Here is a 22,004-nt window from a genome sequence, read left to right on the forward strand (position 1 = left end):
TAGGGTCTTCAAAGATAGTTTTTTTTTTTAATCAAATAAGTTTTTATTTCTTATTAGGATATAATAATGTTTCTATTGTATAGAATTCGTCTTCCTTAATATTTTGGCTATGGTTGGTTGTTATTTTTAATTATACAATATCCTTAAACAAAATTTAACTGGTCTAATCAAAGAGAAGTCTTTCGTTAAATACCCTAAATTCTAAAAGCATTTATTTATTTATTTATTTTTTGAAATTTTACTAACGGCCAAATTAAGAGAAAGTCCTTTGATTGGGTTTTCTATATTCTAAAATACATTTTTAACTTCAATTCATAAGTAATTATTTATTTTTGTTTGGTTTGTGATACAAATATATTACCACACTTCTAAATTAAAATACGGGTTTATACTTTTTTGGATTTTGTGTTTTGTCCCATTACCTGTTTAGACCTTGTGTTTTGACAAATTAATTTTTGGACCCTATATTTTGTAAAATAGTTAAAATAGAACCCTAAACTCAATTTTGATAAAGAAAAAATTGAATATAACAACACAGTTTTTAAGTAAAATGATTTTATTTTTATTTTGGATTATTAGTTTGGTAAATTATTTGTGATTTTAGTTGAGAAAATATTGGCCAAAATTGAGTTTAAGGTTCTATTTTAACTATTTTACAAAACATAAGGTCCAAAAAGTAAAACACATGATCCAAACAGGTAATGAGACAAAATACAGGATCTAAAAATGTATAAATCATTGCTTAATTTATTTTTGGCCTTGAATAATTTTTCAACCTATCAACATTAACTAGATTTTAATTATTCCCATACTTAAATTATTTTGTCTAATTTTTTGAGACAATTTTTTTGCATATTTTTTAGTTAGACAATAATCATTTTAGCTAGACAAATAATTTATAGTAGTTAGAGGAATTATTTCAATTTGTACTATTTATCTTCTTATGTGAAAATAATAAAAAAAAAATTACATACCTTATGATCAGATCACTCATCATTGACACGTGTACGGCTAGATGAGAATGACAAATCCTAGGGCACAATCGTCAGCAAAATGGAATTATGACACAGACTCACACCGGTAGGGAGATCCAGGATGTGGGTTCGTCTGCCCGCGTCTATAAATAAACCCTTGCTTGGCTTTGGTAAAATATTCGGCAACTCGATTCTCTCTTTATACTATATAAATCTCTCTTTATCTATATATGTATGTATATGCTCTACTCTAGCTGTTGTAGTTGCTAATGGCGAAGCCTCGCAAACCCAAGAACGAAGACGCCAACAACAAGCCTGACAACTCTGGACCTGTTGTTCGTCACCAGAAGCTTTGCCTCTCCATTGACCTCGACAAGCGTCGCGTCTATGGGTTCGTCTCACCTCTTTTACGTCTTCTTTCTATTTTTTGCTTGCTCTTTTCTCCGTGCATTTCGATTGGTTTTCTTCAAAACATGCCATATTGTGAAAATGACGGTTTCTTGAACTTCTTGCGTATCGGAAATGGTGGCAATGGAGGTTAACTATGCCTCTTACTAAATTCTTTTTTCTTTTTTCTTTTCTTGTTTTTTTTGGGCTTAGGTACACTGAACTGGAAATCGTGGTTCCGGAGATTGGGATTGTAGGATTACACGCAGAGAATTTGGGGATTGAGAGTGTTTATGTGGATGGTGAGCCTGCGGAATTCGAATATTACCCTCATAATTATCAATTTACGGAGAATGAGAACAGGTGGTGCTACGTTACGTCTCCCATTACTGCGGCGGATGCTGCTGGCTCGGCTTATATTTCTGCTTTGGAAAGAGAATTGGTGCCGAATTTGCTGATTAATTGCTACAAATCATTCAAGACTGGAGGTGAACAGCAAGAGCAGCCAGTTTTGGAGAATGGGCAAGCCTCTGGAGAAATTAAGCAGGTTAGGTTGCTATTTGTGCATTTTTATAAAGTTGACTCAGTGTGTATGGGATTCGTATTGTTTTCCTTGTATGGTTGATGATGCCCTTTTTATGACTTTGTTCAAATTTAGCTTTCAGCTGCAAGGTCATGTGCTTGTGCCCTTCTATATGTTTCTAAGTTCACGCTGCTTTTTTTGGCACATATGATGCAATTTCTTATATGGTGGTTTCCTGGCTAATAGTTTGTATCAATCGGTATAATAACAGTAACATTTTACTCCATAATACAACTTCTTTCTATGTGGTTTCTCATGGAGGTTGATATTTGATGCAGAATTTGAGATTGGTTCGCGTTAATTATTGGGTAGAGAAAGCGGAGACAGGGATTCACTTTGATGGTAACGTGTTTCATACAGATAACCAGATAAGACGTGCTCGGTGCTGGTTCCCTTGTATAGATGACACTTTACAGCGCTGCTGGTAGAGTTATCTAGTCCTTAGTTTTTTGTTCTTACGTTGGATATATGTAATTGTTGAAGTATTTATTGTGGTCATCACTTTATTGGAACAGCTATGATCTAGAGTTTACTGTTGCACAAAATCTTGTGGCTGTTAGTTCGGGAAATTTGCTATACCAGGTGAGATAGGTGACAATTTACATTTCACATGAAAGTTCCTCAACAATTAATCTTTCCCCTGAAAGAAGAACTTATGTATATTATAATAATTTAAAATATACATTATCTTTTTCAAAAATGTATTTTTGTACATGAGTCTGATGTATTTGGGTTATCCACTTTGCAGTGTTTTTTCAACAATTTGACAGTCCAATTTGATCATTTAAATTCTTTGTTGGAATCTAGTAGGCACTAAATTTGAATTATTCCAGTTGGTTTGGATGTGTGTAGGACTTTATTGGTTGGCTTTAATAGAATCCTTAATGACAAATTTTCATCATCAATAAGTGTTTGTATAATTCTTTGGGTGTTATTCTTTCCTGTTACAAGAAATATCTAAGGGGAAGGGAGACTTAGTTCTTTGTGAAGAAGAGAGTACACTATTAGTTGGTACCTGATACTAATAGAAAGTAAGTATGATAAACATAGCAATAGATTTTGACCATTGGAAAAGAGGTATGATGACACTAGGGAAAGACATAAAAATATATTTTAAATTCGATGTTAAGTTGATGACAATTTTGAGATTGAAGAAGCATCCACATAATATTGAAACATAGACGTAGAAAATAGTTGAAATTCATGAATGTTTGGAAGGGAAAATACAAAACTATAATTAGAGATATTGCATGCTTATTGTTGCTGGGGAGAATTTGTTCTTTAAATATGCGAATGGCATAACATAAGTATTGTACAAGGAGACAATTGTGGATATCTCAAGCTTTATACAGATTCTCACATATTCTAAGATATTGACTACAAGGAAGGAAGCTTATTTAATCATTTGCTGCATGCTACAATGGGGATGTTGTTGCTTTTTTGGAGTTTTGCCTCCAATTTTGCCCTATTTTATGCTTTTTATATGTTTGGGGTTGCACAATACCTGAAAGCTCATTGTAAGAGCCCATGGCTTAATTAAGCAACAGTCATAAGAATTCAATGAAAAAGCAAATTCTTAGTCTTTTTCGGAGATTGTTAATTTATTTGTTATGCATATTTCACTTCAATTCTTCTCCTCTATAGTCGATAGTGATGAACTATTGAATGTGTCATAGCTTCTATTTATTCTATATTTTACTAACATTCGTGGGCCTAATAAAGCCTTATTTTTAAGGCAATACCACTACAAGTTTGAAGTTTCTTTTTCCCTTTATGGCACATACCAGGGTTTGATCTTGGTTGATGCATAATTTGCGGGGATAGCTCAGTTGGGAGAGCGTCAGAATTTATCTGAAGGGCGCATGTTCGATTCACGCTCGCTGCACGCATCCTTGGAATCCATTCTTCTAATGAGAGTATTGAGTTTGATGGTTAATAACATTTAGGGTTAATTTCTCGGTAGAAAGCAACAAATGCATTGAGCTTTGGCAAAGTATAAACAGCCTATAAAATCTACTAGGGATAATTTGCAAACCACTTCCTTATAAGTTTGAGTGTATGCCTCTTTTTCCACCACTTATTCCTTTCCTAGGTGTTGCTTGATGCCTTTGCATGCATAGGTATTGTTTATGCAAGCTGCTTAGTAAATAATAACATTGTAGAAAAATATAATCTTGGTTGTTATTTTCATTTCTAAAGGAATAACCTTTAAATAGGCAGAGTACAAAAGGTATATTCTAGATATAAACTAATTTACATTAATTATATCATACCTGTAAAACACCAACTAATGAGCTGTAAAACACTAACTAATAATTCAGATTATTTCTACACCATTCCTCAAGCTGGTGCATACAAGTCTCACATGCCCAGCTTGCACACTTGCTCATCAAAGCTTTCTTTTAATAATCCTTTTATTAGCAAATCAGCAGCTTGTTGTTTGCTTGGTACATAAATGACAATTATTTTTCTTCAATTTTTTCTTCTATGAAATGATGGTCCACCTCCACATGTTTGGTTCTATTATGATGAATTGAATTGTGTGCTATAATAATAGCTGATTTATTGTTGCTGTATAGTTTCAAAGGATTCGCTCTTTGAAGTTGTAGTTCTTCAAGAACTTGTTTGATCCAGATCAATTCACATACTCCTTGAGCAAGAGCTCTAAGCTCATCTTCAGCACTGCTTCTTGCGACAACAGATTGTTTCTTGCTTCTCGAAGTAACAAAGTTTCCCCATACCTTGGTACAATATACAAATGTTGATCTTCTGTCCTCAATTGAGCCTGCCCAATGTGCATCAGTGAAAGCTTCTATGCCTCTTTCTCCATTTTTTTTTTTTTTGAACAACAGACCTTTTTCAGGTGTCTTCTTTAGATACCGTAACATCCTATAAACTGCCTCCTAGTGTTCTTCTAAAGGGTTGTACATATACTGACTGACCAAGCTCTAACTGCAAAGGCAATGTCAGGTCTGGTGTGAGAAAATAGATCAATTTTCTCACTAGTCGTTGATACATCCCTTTGTCTATAGGTTTCTCCTTTTCTTTCTTCTTGTACTTCCCCTTGGGTTCCACTGGTGTTGCTGCTGGTTTACATCCGAGCATACTAGTCTCTTTGAGTAGATCAATAACATACTTACGTTGAGAGACTAAAATCCGTTTGGTTCTTGCAAGCTCCATACCCAAAAAGTATCTCATCTGACCAAGATCTTTTATCTCAAGTTATTGGGCGGTCTTTTAAGCTCCTCTATTCCATTAAAGTCATTTCCAGTTAGAATCATATCATCAACATGGGTAATAAGAATTACAACCTTACCATCTTGTGAATATTTGAAAAATAGAGTATGATTCGACTGACCTTGTTGGTACCCATGCTTCTTGATCACTTGATTGAACCTCTCAAACCATGCTTGTGGTGACAACTTCAAGCCATAGAGAGATTTCTTTAGGTGACATGTTTCTTTTCCATATTTTCCTTCGAGGCCAGAAGGAATCTTCATATAGACCTCTTCCTCTAAAATTCTGTGTAGAAAGGTGTTCTTAATATCAAGTTGCTGCAATGGCCAATTAAGATTAGCAACTATTGATAGGAGAATTCTTATTGTGTTTAGTTTTGCCACTAGTGCAAATGTCTCTGTATAGTCCACCCCGTAAGTTTGAGCAAACCCATTTGCAACCAATCTTGCCTTGTATCTTTCTATAGTACCATCAGCTTTGTATTTCATTGTGACTACCCACTTGCATCCTACCACATGCTTGTCTTTTGACTTAGCAGCTATTTTCCATGTAGCATTTTTTTTTCCAATGCTCTTATTTCCTCTTCCACCGCTTTCTTTCACTCAGGATCGGACAAGGCTTCATTAATATTCTTTGGAATAATTATCTCAATTTTGGTAGCAAAGGCTCTGAATTTTGGTATGAGTTTGCTGTAGCACACATACTTAGATATAGGATGTAAAGTACAATTTCTCACTCCCTTTTTGCAATGGGCAGATTTGATTCTATCACACTCGAACTAGGGTTAGAATCAAATGAAATTGGACTCAAAGAATCACTTACATTGAGATTTGTCACTGGTTCAGACTCGTGGGAGACGAGATCTGTAGCTGGCGGTATTACTTGATGTTTGTCTCGTCGTCTAATATAAATCAACAACTCTTTTTCTGCATTTATTCGGCTTTTCTTTTCCATTTCAAAAGTGTTTTGTTCAGAATTTAGCAGAGTGGCAGATTAGACTCAATGGGTGGACTGAATTGTTCAGAATTTAGCACAGAGTTAGACTCAGTTGGCGGATTAGACTCAATGGGTGGACTGAATTCAGGTCCTATCATTGGTAAACATGTATCCCAGCAGTGTATCCCTAACAATCCCTCCCTGAAGCAAAGTGTTGGGATAAAAAGGTTGCTCTTCAATGAATGTGACATCTGATGAGACACTAAGGCGACGAGTAAGAGGGTTGTAACATTTGTAGCCCTTTTTGGCAGAAGAATACCCAAGGAAAATACACTTTTGAGAATGAGGATCAAATTTGGTATGATTAGGTCCTAAAACATGAACATAGGCTGTACAACCAAACGTTTTTAGTGGAATATCTGAGAGGTGAGTCTGAGGATAAATCTTAAGAAGAGAAGAAATTGGAATTTGATATTGTAAGATACGAGAAGGCATTCTATTGATTAAATAAGTTGCTGTCAAAAAAACTTCTTCCAAAAAATCTTAGAAACAAAAGCTGTAAATAAGAGTGCCCTAGCAACTTCTAACATATGTCGATTTTTCCCTTCAGCAATCCCATTTTGTTGGGGAGTACGAACACATGAACTCTGATGGACAATGCCATTAGAGATAAGATAATCACCTAAAATTGAATTAAAATATTCAGTGTGCAGAACTTGGAGATTATCTTGAAGTTGATTTTGAATCATTGAATGAACTTTTTTAAGGTGGCAGCGGCATTAAATTTGCCCAAGTTAAACGAGTATGATCATCTATAAAGGATATAAACCAGCGAGTATTAGAGATATTTGTAACGCGGGATGGCCCCCACATGTCACTATGAATGGGAGTGAAAGGATGAGATGCCTTATGGGGGCGAGAACGAAAAACACTTCGAGTATGTTTTGCAAATTGACACACTTTACATTTGAACATGGTCAAGTGTTTGTTTTTAAGCAGACTAGGAAACAGATGTTTCAGATAAGGAAAACTAGGATGTCCTAATCGATAATGCCATCTCATAATATCAATATTAGATGTAGTACAACCAGAATGCAACCTTTTATTACTTAGAGCAGATGAAGGGTCAACATCAAAGTAGTATAGCCTGCTACATCGATGATCCATGGTGAAGTTTGAGCAATAAACGCAACAGAAGTGTTTGGAGTGGAGAAAAATCTTGGAGAGTGCAGATCTGGTGCGGAAGTCGACTTGAGTAACCTATGGAGTTGAGCAATCTGATATGTGGTGAGAGGGAATGTGTCACATTGAGCACCCATCATAGCGTACCAAGTGGTGTTGGGATCAGTTCGAGAAGTGACCATGGTTGATTTTCAATGGTCTGAATAAAAAAAACTGAACAAACCAAAAAAGGACAGCAAAGGCAAGAACACGCCGAGGTGAGGAGGAGAACCACAGATGAAGGAAGCCGAACCATTGGAGGCTGCACGCTCCGACGTGTGGCAGAGAGGGCAGCGGCTGGAGGCGGCGCGTGGGGCTCACGCGCCGCTCTATTGGGCACCGAATTTCGTGGTTGCGTCGATCGGAGGCTGGGCAAACTCCCTGGGTTGGAGGTGAGAATAGAAGACAACTCCAAAATAGTTTTCTAAAATTTGAAACTCAAGAGTACCAAACCCTAATTTTTTTTAAGAAAGGACTGAGAAAAAAATGAAAAAAATCCTAATTTTTTTTAGCTTCTAAAACTTTGATACCATGTAGAAAAATATACTCTTGATTGTTATTTTCATTTTTAAAAAAATAGCCTTTAAAAATATACTATTGGGCACCGAATTTCGTGGTTGCGCCGATCGGAGGCTGGGCAAACTCCCTGGGTTGGAGGTGAGAATAGAAGACAACTCCAAAATAATTTTCTAAAATTTGAAACTCAAGAGTACCAATCCCTAATTTTTTTTAAGAAAGGACTGAGAAAAAAATGAAAAAAATCCTAATTTTTTTTAGCTTCTAAAACTTTGATACCATGTAGAAAAATATACTCTTGATTGTTATTTTCATTTTTAAAAAAATAGCCTTTAAATAAGCCGAGTACAAAAAGTATATTATAGGCATAAACTAATTTACATTAATTATATCTTAGCTGTAAAACACTAACTAATAATTCAGATTATTTCTACAAACATGTCCCGATTAGGCATCAGGGTGACTCCTGGTAGGAAAGACTTGTCGTGCATACTATGGATGGAATGATTGTGGTATATTTTTTTTGTATGCGTGAACTCCGGAGTGATATACCCCTCCCCCCTCAAAATTGAAGCCGCTAAAGTAGTTTGAGGTACCTGGTGGTCTATTGAATAAAGACTTGTTTAAGTCATTTATTCTTTCTAATGTAATAGTTATTAATGACTCGCAATGAGTATCAATTCTTCTCCCTTATTCGAAGATCTGATTTGAGTATATAATTGACCCTGTGATATGGAATATCATATACCATTTGGGCTTTGCTCTTGTGAATGAAAAGGTTGTTCCTCCATTTTACTTGGCACCATTTGTGGATCTCTACTTTATTCCATTATCGTTATAAATCTTGTGAATTGTTATATTTGAGGGTGCTTAATCTAGCATGTTTGTTCTTGGATAATGAGCTGTCCTATTCCTTCAACATAAGGCAGTTATATCCATATTCAAATTAAGAATTGTATTTCAGGCTTTGTTGGTTTAAAGAGCTCTGAATGTGGTGTAACTTGTTTTGGCACTGTATATTATATGTTTTAAATATATACTTGTTATTGCTCATTGCAGGTTTTGAGCAAGGATGATCCTCCATGCAAAACATATGTCTATAAACTAGACGTTGCAGTCAGTGCACAGTGGATATCTTTAGTAGTTGGACCCTTTGAAGTTCTTCCTGATCACCAATTTTGTCTAATATCACATATGTGCTTACCTGTTCATTTATCAAAGCTTCGGGGTACTGTAGATTTTTTCCATAGTGCATTCAGGTTTGTGTCCGATGCTTGCATGATTGGTTCAACATTCAATAATTGCGATTGATTTTTTCAATCTCTTTTTTTGCTTCAACAGTTGTTATAAGGACTATTTATCAGTAAACTTCCCATTTGGGTCATACAAGCAAGTTTTTATAGAACCAGAGATGGCTGTGTGCTCACTAGGCTTGGGAGCCTCCATGAGCATATTTAGCTCTCAAATATTATTTGATGAGAAGATCATTGATCAGGTTTGATTACTTTTCAAACTCATTTTTGTCTTCTCAGTGGCTTTGAAGTTGTGCATTTGTTGTTGATATTGGGTATCTAAATGAATACCATACAAAATTACTTTATCTGCATAATTATGTTTGCATGTTGGAACTGCTCAAACACGACTGATGCTAAGTACAACATGGAATTTGGTTGTCGTTTTATTGGAATTGAATTGTCAATGAAATATTCCTGGCTTTGCTGAGAAAATAAAAATTTCAAAGTGTAACCTTTCTAGTTAATTATATACCTGAGTGCATGGTATGATTGGTTTTTGTCCTTCTGAAGTGGTTTTACTGCACCCTTGGACTTCCCTGCTCTTCATGAGTAAAAAATTGGGTAATTATTCATTTCTTTTAAGAGCCTACAGCTTTAAAAAATTTGAAAGTTTTTTTTTCAAAAAAAAATTGATTGATTATCTGGATCGACATTTATGGTTCTGCCAATCTCTAAGCTTGAGCAGCAAAGAAATGTGGGATGGTGATGGATCACTTTCTAAGCTATCTCTATGTGGCTTTTTTCCTTTGGTGTAATAACTTGGCATGATAGAGTGTAGCCAGTGCCTTGTATTTCAACATTTTCCTGAGCTTTCCACTGAAATTCGGAAAAGTGATATGGTTATTTGAAAGTGGATTCAATGGAGAGCTGAGATAGGATAAATGGGGAAAGAAAGAGAAGACTACAGAGGGATGATTAAGTGTGTGAGGTGGAGATGAGAGAGAAGATGATATAGACATTGGAGAGAAGTGACAGTTAGAAAGATTGAAATTGTAAAGGGTTATTTAAAATTAATAATTAAAACTTGACAAGGGAAAATATGAGTAAAATAAGTAATTAACTATTGAATGGTATGGGCATTCCTCCTGTCGGTCATGAAATTCCTACACGCAAATCCTCACCAGACAAAGTAATGGGCCCTTTTGTTTTATCCTGTTACTTTCCATCAACCAAACACTACCTAGGTCTTTGACAGTGGCAAGGCCTTCGGCATAAGCTGTAGAATATTTATAGGTCTTTGACAGTGCAGGACCTTCGGCATAAGCTGTAGAATATTTATAGGTCTTTGACAGTGCAGGGCCTTCGGTATAAGCTGTAGAATATTTATAGGCCTTTGACCATTGAAAAGCCACTCCCTATGTCCAACTCAGTTTGTTGGTATCTTTTGCAACTACCCCTTCATGAATTCCCATGCTTTTCTGATTTCATGAATCCTTTTTATTGTCTCAAATAATGACAATGATTGGTAAAATTAACAAGAAAATATGAGAATTAACAAGTTATTTTTTATGATCCTTATATTATTGTTATTACAGTGTGTGCTCTTGCTGCCATTTGTTATTTTGACATGTCCATTATTCTGTGACAGACAATAGACACTAGGATTAAACTTGCTTATGCCCTTGCACAACAGTGGTTTGGTGTTTATATCACTCCTGAGACACCAAATGATGGTAAGTTGGTTTGAACGTGGTTGTTACTGCCAGTGGGTATTCAAGATGTAGTGATTCTCCTATGGTTTGATAATTTGTACTCATTATTAGAGTATTCTTCTTTTCAGAATGGCTTCTGGATGGTCTTGCTGGTTTTATGACAGATTTTTTTATCAAGAGGTATTTAGGAAATAATGAGGCACGTTTCAGGAGATACAAGGTTTGCTTCCACATATGGACTTCTGTATTTGATAAACCTCAGAATAAAAAATATACATTTCTGATACATGGGGGCTAATTGTGTTGGTAGTCTTTTTTCATCTTTGAGGATATTTTGGGTGTTTTTTGCCTCGAAGTAATTTCTGTGTTAATGATTTTTATAGGTAAAAAAAGAAACGAAAAGGAAGAGATTTCTTTGCATTGTCTCTGTAACAGCTTACTGCACTGCCTTTTTAACTATTCCAGTGCGCCGATCTTTATCAACTGATTTCCACACTCAAAAACTCTCGTCACAGTCTTTTAGTTTATGTTTAATGTTAGAATTCAAGCAAGAAAGCAAAAGGCATTAGGTTGTCTCTATGTTGTCAAATTCAGAAGAAAAATATTTGTGCAGGCAAATTGTGCTGTATGCAAAGCAGACGATAGTGGTGCTACATCTTTGAGCTCCTCTGCTTCTTCTAAGGATTTGTATGGTACTCAATCCATTGGTCTGTACAAAAAAATAAGATCATGGAAATCTGTGAGTATTTTGTTTCTTTTATTTGGAATAACAGCATTTTTGTTTCTTTTATTTGTTATGATTTCGTATTTGGTAATTATCCTCTTCTTTGTGTTTTTATATTTAAAGGTGGCAATCCTTCAAATGTTGGAAAAGCAAATGGGACCCGAGTCCTTCCGAAAAGTACAGATTTTTGCAGATTTGTGTGTGTGTGTGACTATTGTAAAATTATAATTACAGGTTTTATTTATTATGTACTTAGCTAAGTTCTTATCAATTCTTTTGTTGGATCATTATTATATTTTTAGCAAAAAATGAATAAGAAAAAAGCTATAGTCCTTAATCAAGACAGCCTGTGTACCAGGTTACTAATTTATGTGTGCAAGGAAGTTGATGCTTTTTGAACACATGCTATGAATTGATTTAGTTAATAAGGAGATTGCCTTATCTTCTTCCATTTCAATTATTATTTTGTTACAGATTCTGCAGACTATAGTTTCTCGGGCTCAGGATAAGACTCGTTCAATGAGATCTCTCAGTACAAAGGAGGTAAGGATATTATCTGGTGAGATGATTTTGAAGTACTTACAAAAAGTCTCTCTGGACATTGCTTTTGGTCTTTACTTGTTGAAAAGGCTCACTACATTGATGACATTCACCGTTTTTTACTATTTGTATTGATTTTCTTTTATTTCTCTTTTCCCAGTATTGAACTTCTTTTATTTATGTGGGCAAGTTTTTTTCTCTTCTTTTGCTGTTGGTGAGAGACAGTATTTTATTATGTTTTAGTTGGCTTTGATTTTACTTCACATTTATGTTCTAATTGTCTATTTTACTTTTAATTGTCAACTTAGAAGTACTTATACTATAAACTGTTGTATGTAGTTTCGGCATTTTGCTAACAAGGTTGGAAATCTTGAACGTCCATTTCTCAAGGAATTTTTTCCTCGTTGGGTGGAATCATGTGGGTCACCACTGTTAAGGTATAACATATTTGAGCTGCATGTAGCTTTCTTTTCCAACCATGTTTACTAATGTCAATTGTTATTCTGTCTTTCTTTGTTAAGGATGGGGTTCTCCTATAACAAGCGAAAGAACATGATTGAATTAGCCGTATTACGTGGATGCACAGCTGTTCCAAATTCAAGTGCATCTGTTGTTAATGGTAGGCCAGAATCTGAAAACCGAGATGGTGAGGTTGGATGGCCCGGGATGATGAGTATCAGGGCTCACGAACTTGATGGAACATTTGACCATCCAGTTCTGCCAATGGCTGGAGAAACGTGGCAGCTAGTGGAAATACAGTGTCATTCAAAGCTTGCTGCTAGACGCTTTCAGAAGCCTAAAAAGGGTATGAAACTTGATGGATCTGATGACAATGGGGATGGTACTCTTCCTCTAGATTTGCGCTCCAGGTAGGTTGAATTCTTTAAGCTCTGTCAAAGTTATTTTTATAGGGAGATCTAATTATTATTTCCTTGTGTGTGTTTGCGTGCATGTGTCAAATTCTCTTTCTCACAGTATGGACTCACCCTTGTTATGGATGCGGGCAGATCCAGAATTGGAGTACCTTGCCGAAATTCATTTTAATCAACCTATACAGATGTGGGTAAGAATGGCAGTTATTATTCCTTTAATCTTCTGAACAATTATCATTTGAAGGGGCACCATATTGTTTTTGGTATCCCTTATTCAACCACGCACACGCGCGCTTAACTTGTGAACAAAATAGTTCTTGCCTTTTAAATATTTATTTGATAGATGTGCAGATTGTATGTAGTTTGAAATTTATAACTGTACATAAAGTCAAGTCTCACAATATGTTCATGTCCACATGCTTTACCAAGTCTCACATTAATTCTAGTGGCTGCCCTTTTTTGTTAGTTATCCTAGTCAGCCTAACATATCAGTACCAATAGAACCTAGCCTAGATGGAATGTTTATCAGATTATTTTGTAAAAGTTGTTCTTCTCTTGTTGGAGATAGCCAAGTATTTCGAAAGCTTGGTAAACACTTTGTAATTTTGGCTCTTGTTATCAATAAAAGATCTATTTAGGTTTTTCATACCACTGAGTGTATCAATGCCTCAAAGCGGGGCAATCAGAAAGAGAAAGGGGAGTTGTTGAGTCAAAAACGTCAGCCTTCTTAGGATAGTCAACTTTTGAAAAGTTCATCGAACTTAGTTGAGTTCTGTTGTAGATATGATTGTTTAACATGCTCTTGAGTTTCGAGTTTATAGCATAATTCTCATTGAATGCAGGATCTGTTGTTACTACCTCATTTTTTTGACTTGTTGAGATTTAAGTAGCAGTGTCAGTTGAGGAAACCAAAAGGTTATTCTTGTGACTTATAATGAATACTGGTTCATAAAATTGTCTTTCCATTCTGTGTTTCTACTTTGCAACCTGTCATAAATGAAGAGCTGTGAAGAAATTTAGAACTTAGGATAGCTATCTGAACTTAGAATCAAGTTGCTTAGTGAAAATGGAGAGAATATTTGTATTACTCAAGAATTTCTGGTTATAATGCCTCATTTTCCGACCCCTTTCTTAGTTGAAGGAAGGTCCTATTTATAGGGGAGCTCTAATGGCTCTTAGTACAAAAACGGTCCTAAGGAGACAGAGGTGGTGGTATGACAGGGCACCTCAAAGGTTTATGGAGCAGGTGTTAGTGGTGTCGGGCTCCAGGCCTGGCATTTGTCGGAGGCGTGGGAGGAGGTGTGCCTCCTCTTAGTACTTTTTAAGACCACTACTCGTCTGACTTATGTACGGCCACTACTCTTCTGATGGTCGTGTCTAGTTCGTACTCCGTACTACACATGCCTTTTTCGTACATCCTCTTTACCCATGCCTTGAGTGCAAGACATTTATAGCTCGAGGTCGAGGAGGTACTTTGCCTCCAGGCTATAGGGACTCTCTAAGCTTATTTCCTTTCAAGCTTAGTGATGGCCTTAAGTTGGTATTCCAAGTTTGTTGAGGCCCTCCAATTCATCTCCTTGGCTTCCAGGGAGTCTCACACGTTTCATGCTCCGGGGAGGGGTTGAACCTATGCTTAGGCTTCGGGGGGCCCTTGAGCTCGCCCCTGGGGTCCTAGGGGGTGTGAGCTTGGTCCTCGTGTCTCCTCCATCTCTTCAAAGCAACTCTTGGGCATTGGCATCTTGTTTGGCTTCTCTTGCCATTTCTCCAAGCTCACATTAGTTGCTTTGTAAACAATAAACTCCATAGAGGCTTGAGCTCGCCCCCAAGCCCTAGGGAGTTTTGAGCTCGCCCCCCAAGCTCAATGGAGGCTTGTGCTCTCCCCCAAGCTCCAGGAGGGTGCGAGTTTGATCCCCAAGGCTTTATCTCTTGGGACTCCTCTTGGGTGCTTTACTTGATGTGGAATTTTGACATCCACATCACCTAAGCCTAGGAATTCAAAATCTTGACCACTATCATCATGACCCATATTGTGTCTTAAAAAACATCATAAGTAAACAATTATAAAATACATAATATGTAAACCTTGGGATTAAACATTTAAATATAACATGTTTAAATTCAATAACTCAATATATAAACATTGGGATTAAAACATTTAACCATTCAATAACATGTTTTAATAATGCTGTGGCAGAAAATTATTTATCTGCTTGCTCCTTATTGGTTCCACAAGTTCTTATAACCAAGTAGCTTCCATGCCAGTTTTTTCTCTGATGAGAGCTACCTTGCATTTAGTTTGAGCTTGCCTTTGTTCATGCCATTCACACTTCCACATTGCTAACCTTTTTACTACTTTTGAACTTAAGTGATTTGACTGTTTCCACAGATTAATCAGTTAGAGAAGGACAGAGATGTTATTGCTCAGGCACAAGCAATTGCAATGCTAGAGACATCACCACAGCTATCATTTAATATTGTTACTGCTCTCAATAATTTTCTCACTGACTCCAAGGTTTTGCCACAATCAGAATTGAGTTTTTATATGAAGAATGTGTTAAATGGAGTTTGGTAATTTCATCCTTTTTTTTTTGAAGGCCTTTTGGAGAGTTCGAATTGAGGCAGCATTTGCATTAGCTAACACAGCATCCGAGGTAGTATTTATATTGATACTTGTCATAAAATTTCCATTTCATTGTGAACTCTGTCCTTTTGACTTCAGATATGTGAGTATTCTGAAAATTGATTTCTGTATCAAATCTTTGTAAAATTACTTGTAAGAGGTAGTAAAAAGTTCAAACCAGAATGGAATCACTGTTAGTTTTCATTGTGTACTTTCTAATATATGTTAACCTTTTAATGCTTGTTAATTTTTTTGGTTCCTTCTGGAGAATGACCTCAAATATACAGTGTTGATGGTCCATATAATCTGGGGCCTTTTTTTATTTTATATTTCATAGCTCATGGCCCTTGAAAAGAATTTTTTGGCCTCAGAATCTACTTTTAGGAGTGTTGATAATTTGTAGAACTTTTGACTTTTTGAAAGAAGCCTGAGCTGGTTGATGCAGTGTTATATTATCATGAAAATGTTACAATAAATGGGGAACATAATAAAATAATTTCTCTCCTGTTAACTTACTGCAAGATATGCCTCCTTTTGTACATTTCAAGTACTAGTTGTTAGAATTGTACTGTTTCTTTTAACTTAGTTAATTTACTTGAACATGCAGTTTGGATGCATTGGTTTGTTTATGTATTAATTCGTGAGTGCTCTGATATAACTTGATAAATACATGTTGGTTACGTTTCAGGAAACTGATTGGGCAGGTTTACTTCACTTGGTGAAATTTTACAAGGGTCGGCGGTTTGATGCAGATATTGGACTTCCCAAGTGAGATGCCTTAACAGAAACAGTTTGACATTTTATATGCTTACAAAATTTATACATGTTGTTACCCTTTTTTTAATAAAAAAAATTATATATGTGATTCTTCATATTGTTGCAGGCCAAATGACTTCCACGATTTTGCTGAATACTTTGTTCTTGAGGTAATGCAATGAGGTAGGATATGTTATGCGTTGTCAATGTTGTAATCGGTTTGTTTCATATAATTTTTCATTTATAAGTTGTTCAAAGAAGTGGTTTGTTGGCCTGTCCATCCTTTGTAGAAGTTATGGTGTAGAAATATCATGATTATTTTATTGTTAGGATCTGAAATTAGTATTAGAATTATTATTTTTTTATTCTTTCCATGTATAGATATTTTTTGTCTTAATTCCCTTTATTGTAGATTATTCTGTCATAAGAGAATAAAAGGAAAAAGATCTTTTCCTTCTATATAAATATATAGGTTGTAATTGTATTTTAATGTCAATCAGAATTATTCAAAAATTCCTACATGGTACAAGAGTCGACACATTCAAAATCTAAGTTTTTTGTTTTGTTATTTTTTTCTTGTGATTTTTTTATTCTTCTATCTGTCGAGAACACCATGGCCAAGGAAACTCCTCTGGTCGATTCAACCATCTTTGATGACTCTTCTAATACACTCCCAATCACGAATCCTCTTGCCACTTCTCAATCGCATGTCATGATTCCTCAAGTCCTCGTGAGCCCTCCTCTTCCAATCACGTGTCACAAACTCAGCGACAAGAACTTCCTTCAATGGTCTCAGTCAGTCATCATGTACATCTACGACAGAGGAAATGATGAATATCTCACTGCTGCAGTCGTGGAGCCCAAAGAACTGATCCCACCTATCGTTAATGGAAAATCGAGAACATCGAGAACAATATGGTAATGTCATGGCTAATCAACTCTATGCTTCCTGAGATCGGAGAGAATTTTCTTCTCTATCGAATTGCCCAAGATCTTTGGGAGGCAGCCCGCGATACCTACTCCAGTTTTTAAAATACTTTAGAACTTTTCGAAACTAAAACCAAATTGTTTGAATTCAAATAGGGAGACTTAAATGTCACCCAATATTATAATACAATCACTTGGTATTGGCAACAACTGGATAGGGATGCACATTTTTCCCATGGGGACGGGGCCCTACGGGGACCCACCCCTAATGGGGCAGGGAATCCCCGTCTAAATGGGGAATGGGGTGGTGACGGGGATAGTTTTCAATCCCCGAATGTTAAATGGGGCGGGGACTGGGATAACACTCTCTGTCCTGATGGGGCCCTATTTAAATTTTTATATATTTTTGTAATATTTTATATGTATTTTATATTTTTCTTTATGTGTTATTGTAGTATAGTAGTAACTTTTTTAATATTTTAAATAATAAATATTGTGAAATATTTTAATTTTCATATAATTTATGACTTTTATTTTAAAATTTTAATTTAAAATTTATTTTTTTAAATAAATGGGTTCTCTGTGGGGATTCCCTGCCCCAATAGGGGATTTCCCATCCCGCCCCTGACAGGGAATAAGCGGGGATGGGGCAGGGACGGGGACGGGGATAGGGGGAATACTCCCTGCCAATTCCCCGTCTCGTGTGCATCACTACAATTGGATATGTTTGAGTTTACTCTTGGAAGTGTCCAATTGATGCTGCACTCTACAAAGAAATTATTGAAAAAAAAGAGGACATAACGATTCTTGTTAGGTCTGAATAAGGATCTTGATCAAGTGCGGGGTAGAATTATGAGTTTCAAGCCTTTCCCTCCCATTCACGAAGTTTTTTCCGAGTCTGAGGGAGGAGAGTCGTCAAAAGGTGATGATGCCCGATACTAATTCGCTGTCAAATGGTTCAGCAATGCTCACTCACACTAATTCTCAAGATAAAATTCGAGACAGACCCTCCTGGTGTGTCCACTTTAAGAAGCAGGGCCATTTTCGTGGAACTTGTTGGAAGATACACGGAAAACCTGCTGATTGGAAGCCCAAACCACGTGCTAATGCAGCTGAAACCTCTATAGACCCATCCAATGAAGTCGATCCTTTCTCCAAAGATTAACTTGAGGCTCCGCAGAAGCTATTTGGGAAAATATCTGCTGCACAAAAACCGAGGCACATGTTAGCATGATGAGTCATCAAGGTACCATTCCTCACACCTTTGCTGCCAATTCCTACAACAATGGTTCTCTGATTGTGGATTCTGGGGCATCAAATCATATGTAAAGAATAAAATGATAGAAGATTTGAAACTGGTTGTCTTGTGTATTTATCAATGCTAGTAGGTATGCCCTTTTATAGGGACTACAGAATAGTCACAATAAATGTCAAAGAACAAAAATCCTATAAATAAGGAAACTTATATACAATAAAGATTACAACTATCACATCTAAAAAGTACAACTAATATTGCATATCTTTGTGATTTTATTTCCTGGCTGTCGACACTCCTCTCAAGCTGGACTGTAAATGTTAACAACTCCAAGCTTGTTTGTAAGGAAATTAAATACTCGTTTAGATAGTCTCTTAGTATATCTGTCAGTTGTTAATCAGTGTGCACATGCTTAACGCTAATTATCCCTCCATCAATTTTTTCTTCGATAAAGTGTCGATTCACTTCTACATGCTTGATTTTGTCATGACGTAGATGATTATGTGCTGTACTGATGGTGGATTTGTTGTCGCAAAATAATTGGATAGGAGCTTCATATTCTATCTTTAATTCTCCAAGCAGTCGTTTTAGCCATATAACTTCACATACCCCGTGAGCCATAGCCCTAAATTTTTCTTCTTGCAACAACAATTTGCTTTTTACTTCTCCAAGTAACTAGATTACCTCATAGTAGGGTACAATAACTGGATGTAGATTTCCTGTCATCAATTGATCCAACCCAGTTTTCTTTCATTTGTCTTCTTGAAGAATAGTCCATTTCCTGGTGCTCGTTTCAGATATCTCAAGATTCTATTAACAGCATTGAGATGGCTTTGACACGGATTGCGCATATATTGACTTATTAGACTTGCAACGAAGACAATGTTTGGTCTAGTGTGAGATAGATAAATAAGCTTTCCCACTAGCTGTTGGTATCTTCCTTTGCCAACTAGATCTCCTTCAAACATTTTAGTCTTGTCTCCAAGTTCAACGGGAGTTCTGCTAGGCTTGCAACCGAGCATCTCGGTTTTTTTTAGGAGATCAAGAGTATATTTTCGTTGAGATATAGAAATGTCTTTTTTGCTTATGGAAATTTCCATTCCTAGAAAATATTTTAATGCCCTAAGATCTTTGACTTCGAACTCCTTTGTCATCATCTCTTTGATTAGACTTATCTCCTCGGTATTACTTCCAATGACAATTATATCATCGACATATACTATTAGGATAGTAACTTTCCCTTTTCCTGATTGCCCAATGAACAGTGTATGATCGGTTTGACCTTGTGTGTACCCAGAATTTTGATTACTTTCGAGAACCGATCGAACCAAGCTCGAGGAGATTGATTAAGGCCATATAGTGACTTGTTAAGCTTGCAGACAACCTTTGCATCAAGGGTTTCTTTAAAGCCTGGTGGTTGGCTCATGTAAACTTCCTCTACAAGTTTGCCATTCAGAAAAGCAGTTTTTACATCTAACGGATGTAATTCCCTCTCTAGATTTGCTGCTAGTGAGAGTAGGACTTTGATAGTATTGAGCTTGGCGATCGGAGCAAAGGTCTCAGTGTAGTCAATCCCACCGGTCTGTGTGAATCCCTTTGCTACCAATGGTGCTTTGTACTGTTCAATTGAGCCATTAGCATTATACTTGACTGTGAACACCCATTTGCACCCCCACAACACTTTTATCAGGAGGTAATTCCACTAATCTCCAGGTATCATTCTGTTTGAGTGTTTTCATTTCTTCAAGTATAGCTAATTTCCACTCATGAATTTTAAGAGCTTCGTCAATATTTCTAGAAATAAAAACATCTAACAAACTAGAAGTAAAAGCTTAAGCTTTAAATGAGGATGACAAATCTGAATAAGAGATGAATTTGGAGATGGGATGTTGAGTGCAAGACTATTTCCTTTTCTCAAGGCCATAGGAATGTCTACATCAGTGTGTGAGTGATTATTACCCGACTTGTTTGGAGGAAGAGGATCTACCACTGGGTTGGCTTCTTGACTATGTTGAGGATTCATGATTTGGTTATTATTTTGTCGTCTAGAATAAACACACAACTCTTGTTGTTGGTTTGGAGGATGTGTATCTGTTTCTATTAACTCAGAAGATGAGGCAAAGTCTTTTAAATTTGAATCTGTTGGAGGGTGAGTCAATTTTGGAAGAGAGAAGTTTGTGGGATGTGATGGAATTATGGATTGACTCAGAGGTAGCTCTAATCCCCATGAACCACTGAGCTTCATTCTCTTGATAAGTAATGGTATCCCCCTGAAGCGAGGTGGGGGAAAAGTATGGAGTGTTTTAAAAAAAACTGACATCTCTGGAGACGAAGATATTTTTGGTAAGAGGGCAGTAGCACTGATAGCCTTTTTGAGTAGAGTAACCAATGAAGACAGTTTTAATGGCTCTAGGGTCAAGTTTTGTGTGATCCTTGGGATGAATATGGACAAAGGCATTACACCCAAAGGTTTTGACAGAAAGAGTATTTGAAGATAGATGAGGATATGAAGTGTGAAGAAGAGAATATGGTGTCCAAAAACCAATTGGACGACTAGGGAGACGATTGATGAGATAAGCAGCGGTAAGGATGACATCTCCCCAAAGGTACTTAGGAACGTGCATAGTAAAAAGTAGAGCTCGGGCAACTTCTAAGAGATGACGATTCTTATGTTCAGCAATGCCATTCTATTGAGGGGTATTGACACATGAACTTTGATGAATAATGCCTTTTTCAGAGAGGTAGGGTCCTAAGATAGAATTGAAATATTCTGTGCCATTATTCGTTCGTAATATATGAATAGATGTTTGGAATTGTTTGAATTATGTTATAGAAATTTTGAAACACATGAAATGTATCAGACTTGTGTTTAAGGAGAAACACCCAAGTAAGACGTGTGTGGTCATCAATAAATGTGACAAACCATCGATGACCATGGGAAGTAGTGACTTAAAGGGTTCCACATATCACTATGAATTAAAGAGAGAGCTGGTTGGAGTATAATGTTTTTGAGGAAAAACAGTTCGTGTGTGCTTAGCTAATTGACAAATATCACATTGCAAAGAACCATAATTATTATTGGAAAATAATGATGGAAACAAATATATTAAATAAAAAAACTTGGATGACTTGGTTGATAATGCCATAACATTATTTTGCTGGAGTTTGAAACAGAAACAAAGTTTATTGTAGAGATAGAATTAGAAGCCAAACTAGATGAACAAGGTTGCTGTATTATTGGTTGACGATTTTCAAAGAAATAAAGTCACCTTGAACTCTAGCACTGCCAATCGTCCTGCTCGAAGATAGTTCTTGAAATTGACAAGAATTGGAAAAAAATTTAGCAAGTCAACGATTGTTAGTAGTCAGCTTACTGACAGAAATTAAATGGCATGTTAAAGAGGGAACATGAAGGACCGATTTGAGGATTAAATCAGTCGACAATTTAATGGTACCAATTCCTGCAATTGGAGAGAGTGTCATCTGCTATTTTGACACTAGAAAGATTA

At 36.2% G+C, this 22,004-nt stretch overlaps 1 protein-coding gene across 4 annotated transcripts in view; it reads left to right on the top strand.

Moving 5' to 3' along the window:
* Positions 1 to 1,109: 1,109 nt before the first annotated feature.
* Positions 1,110 to 22,004, top strand: part of LOC133830855 (transcription initiation factor TFIID subunit 2) — a 29,009-nt gene continuing 8,114 nt past the window's right edge. The window contains exons 1-18 of one of the 4 annotated variants that reach the window (XM_062260935.1): positions 1,110 to 1,365; positions 1,575 to 1,908; positions 2,223 to 2,368; positions 2,460 to 2,526; positions 8,914 to 9,113; positions 9,196 to 9,349; positions 10,738 to 10,822; positions 10,930 to 11,021; positions 11,415 to 11,540; positions 11,649 to 11,726; positions 12,000 to 12,068; positions 12,405 to 12,502; positions 12,587 to 12,934; positions 13,041 to 13,128; positions 15,324 to 15,449; positions 15,532 to 15,588; positions 16,246 to 16,325; positions 16,441 to 16,483. In XM_062260935.1, coding sequence (XP_062116919.1) covers positions 1,244 to 1,365; positions 1,575 to 1,908; positions 2,223 to 2,368; positions 2,460 to 2,526; positions 8,914 to 9,113; positions 9,196 to 9,349; positions 10,738 to 10,822; positions 10,930 to 11,021; positions 11,415 to 11,540; positions 11,649 to 11,726; positions 12,000 to 12,068; positions 12,405 to 12,502; positions 12,587 to 12,934; positions 13,041 to 13,128; positions 15,324 to 15,449; positions 15,532 to 15,588; positions 16,246 to 16,325; positions 16,441 to 16,483 — 2,313 coding nt within the window. In that variant the 5' untranslated portion in view covers positions 1,110 to 1,243. Of the gene's footprint in view, positions 1,366 to 1,574; positions 1,909 to 2,222; positions 2,369 to 2,459; positions 2,527 to 4,871; positions 8,447 to 8,913; positions 9,114 to 9,195; positions 9,350 to 10,737; positions 10,823 to 10,929; positions 11,022 to 11,414; positions 11,541 to 11,648; positions 11,727 to 11,999; positions 12,069 to 12,404; positions 12,503 to 12,586; positions 12,935 to 13,040; positions 13,129 to 15,323; positions 15,450 to 15,531; positions 15,589 to 16,245; positions 16,326 to 16,440; positions 16,484 to 22,004 lie in introns of those variants that run through there. The other 3 variants (XM_062260936.1, XM_062260938.1, XM_062260937.1) reach the window with 3 other exon arrangements.

Source organism: Humulus lupulus, chromosome 4 (assembly GCF_963169125.1).
Source record: "Humulus lupulus chromosome 4, drHumLupu1.1, whole genome shotgun sequence".
Classification (NCBI taxonomy): Eukaryota; Viridiplantae; Streptophyta; class Magnoliopsida; order Rosales; family Cannabaceae; genus Humulus; species Humulus lupulus.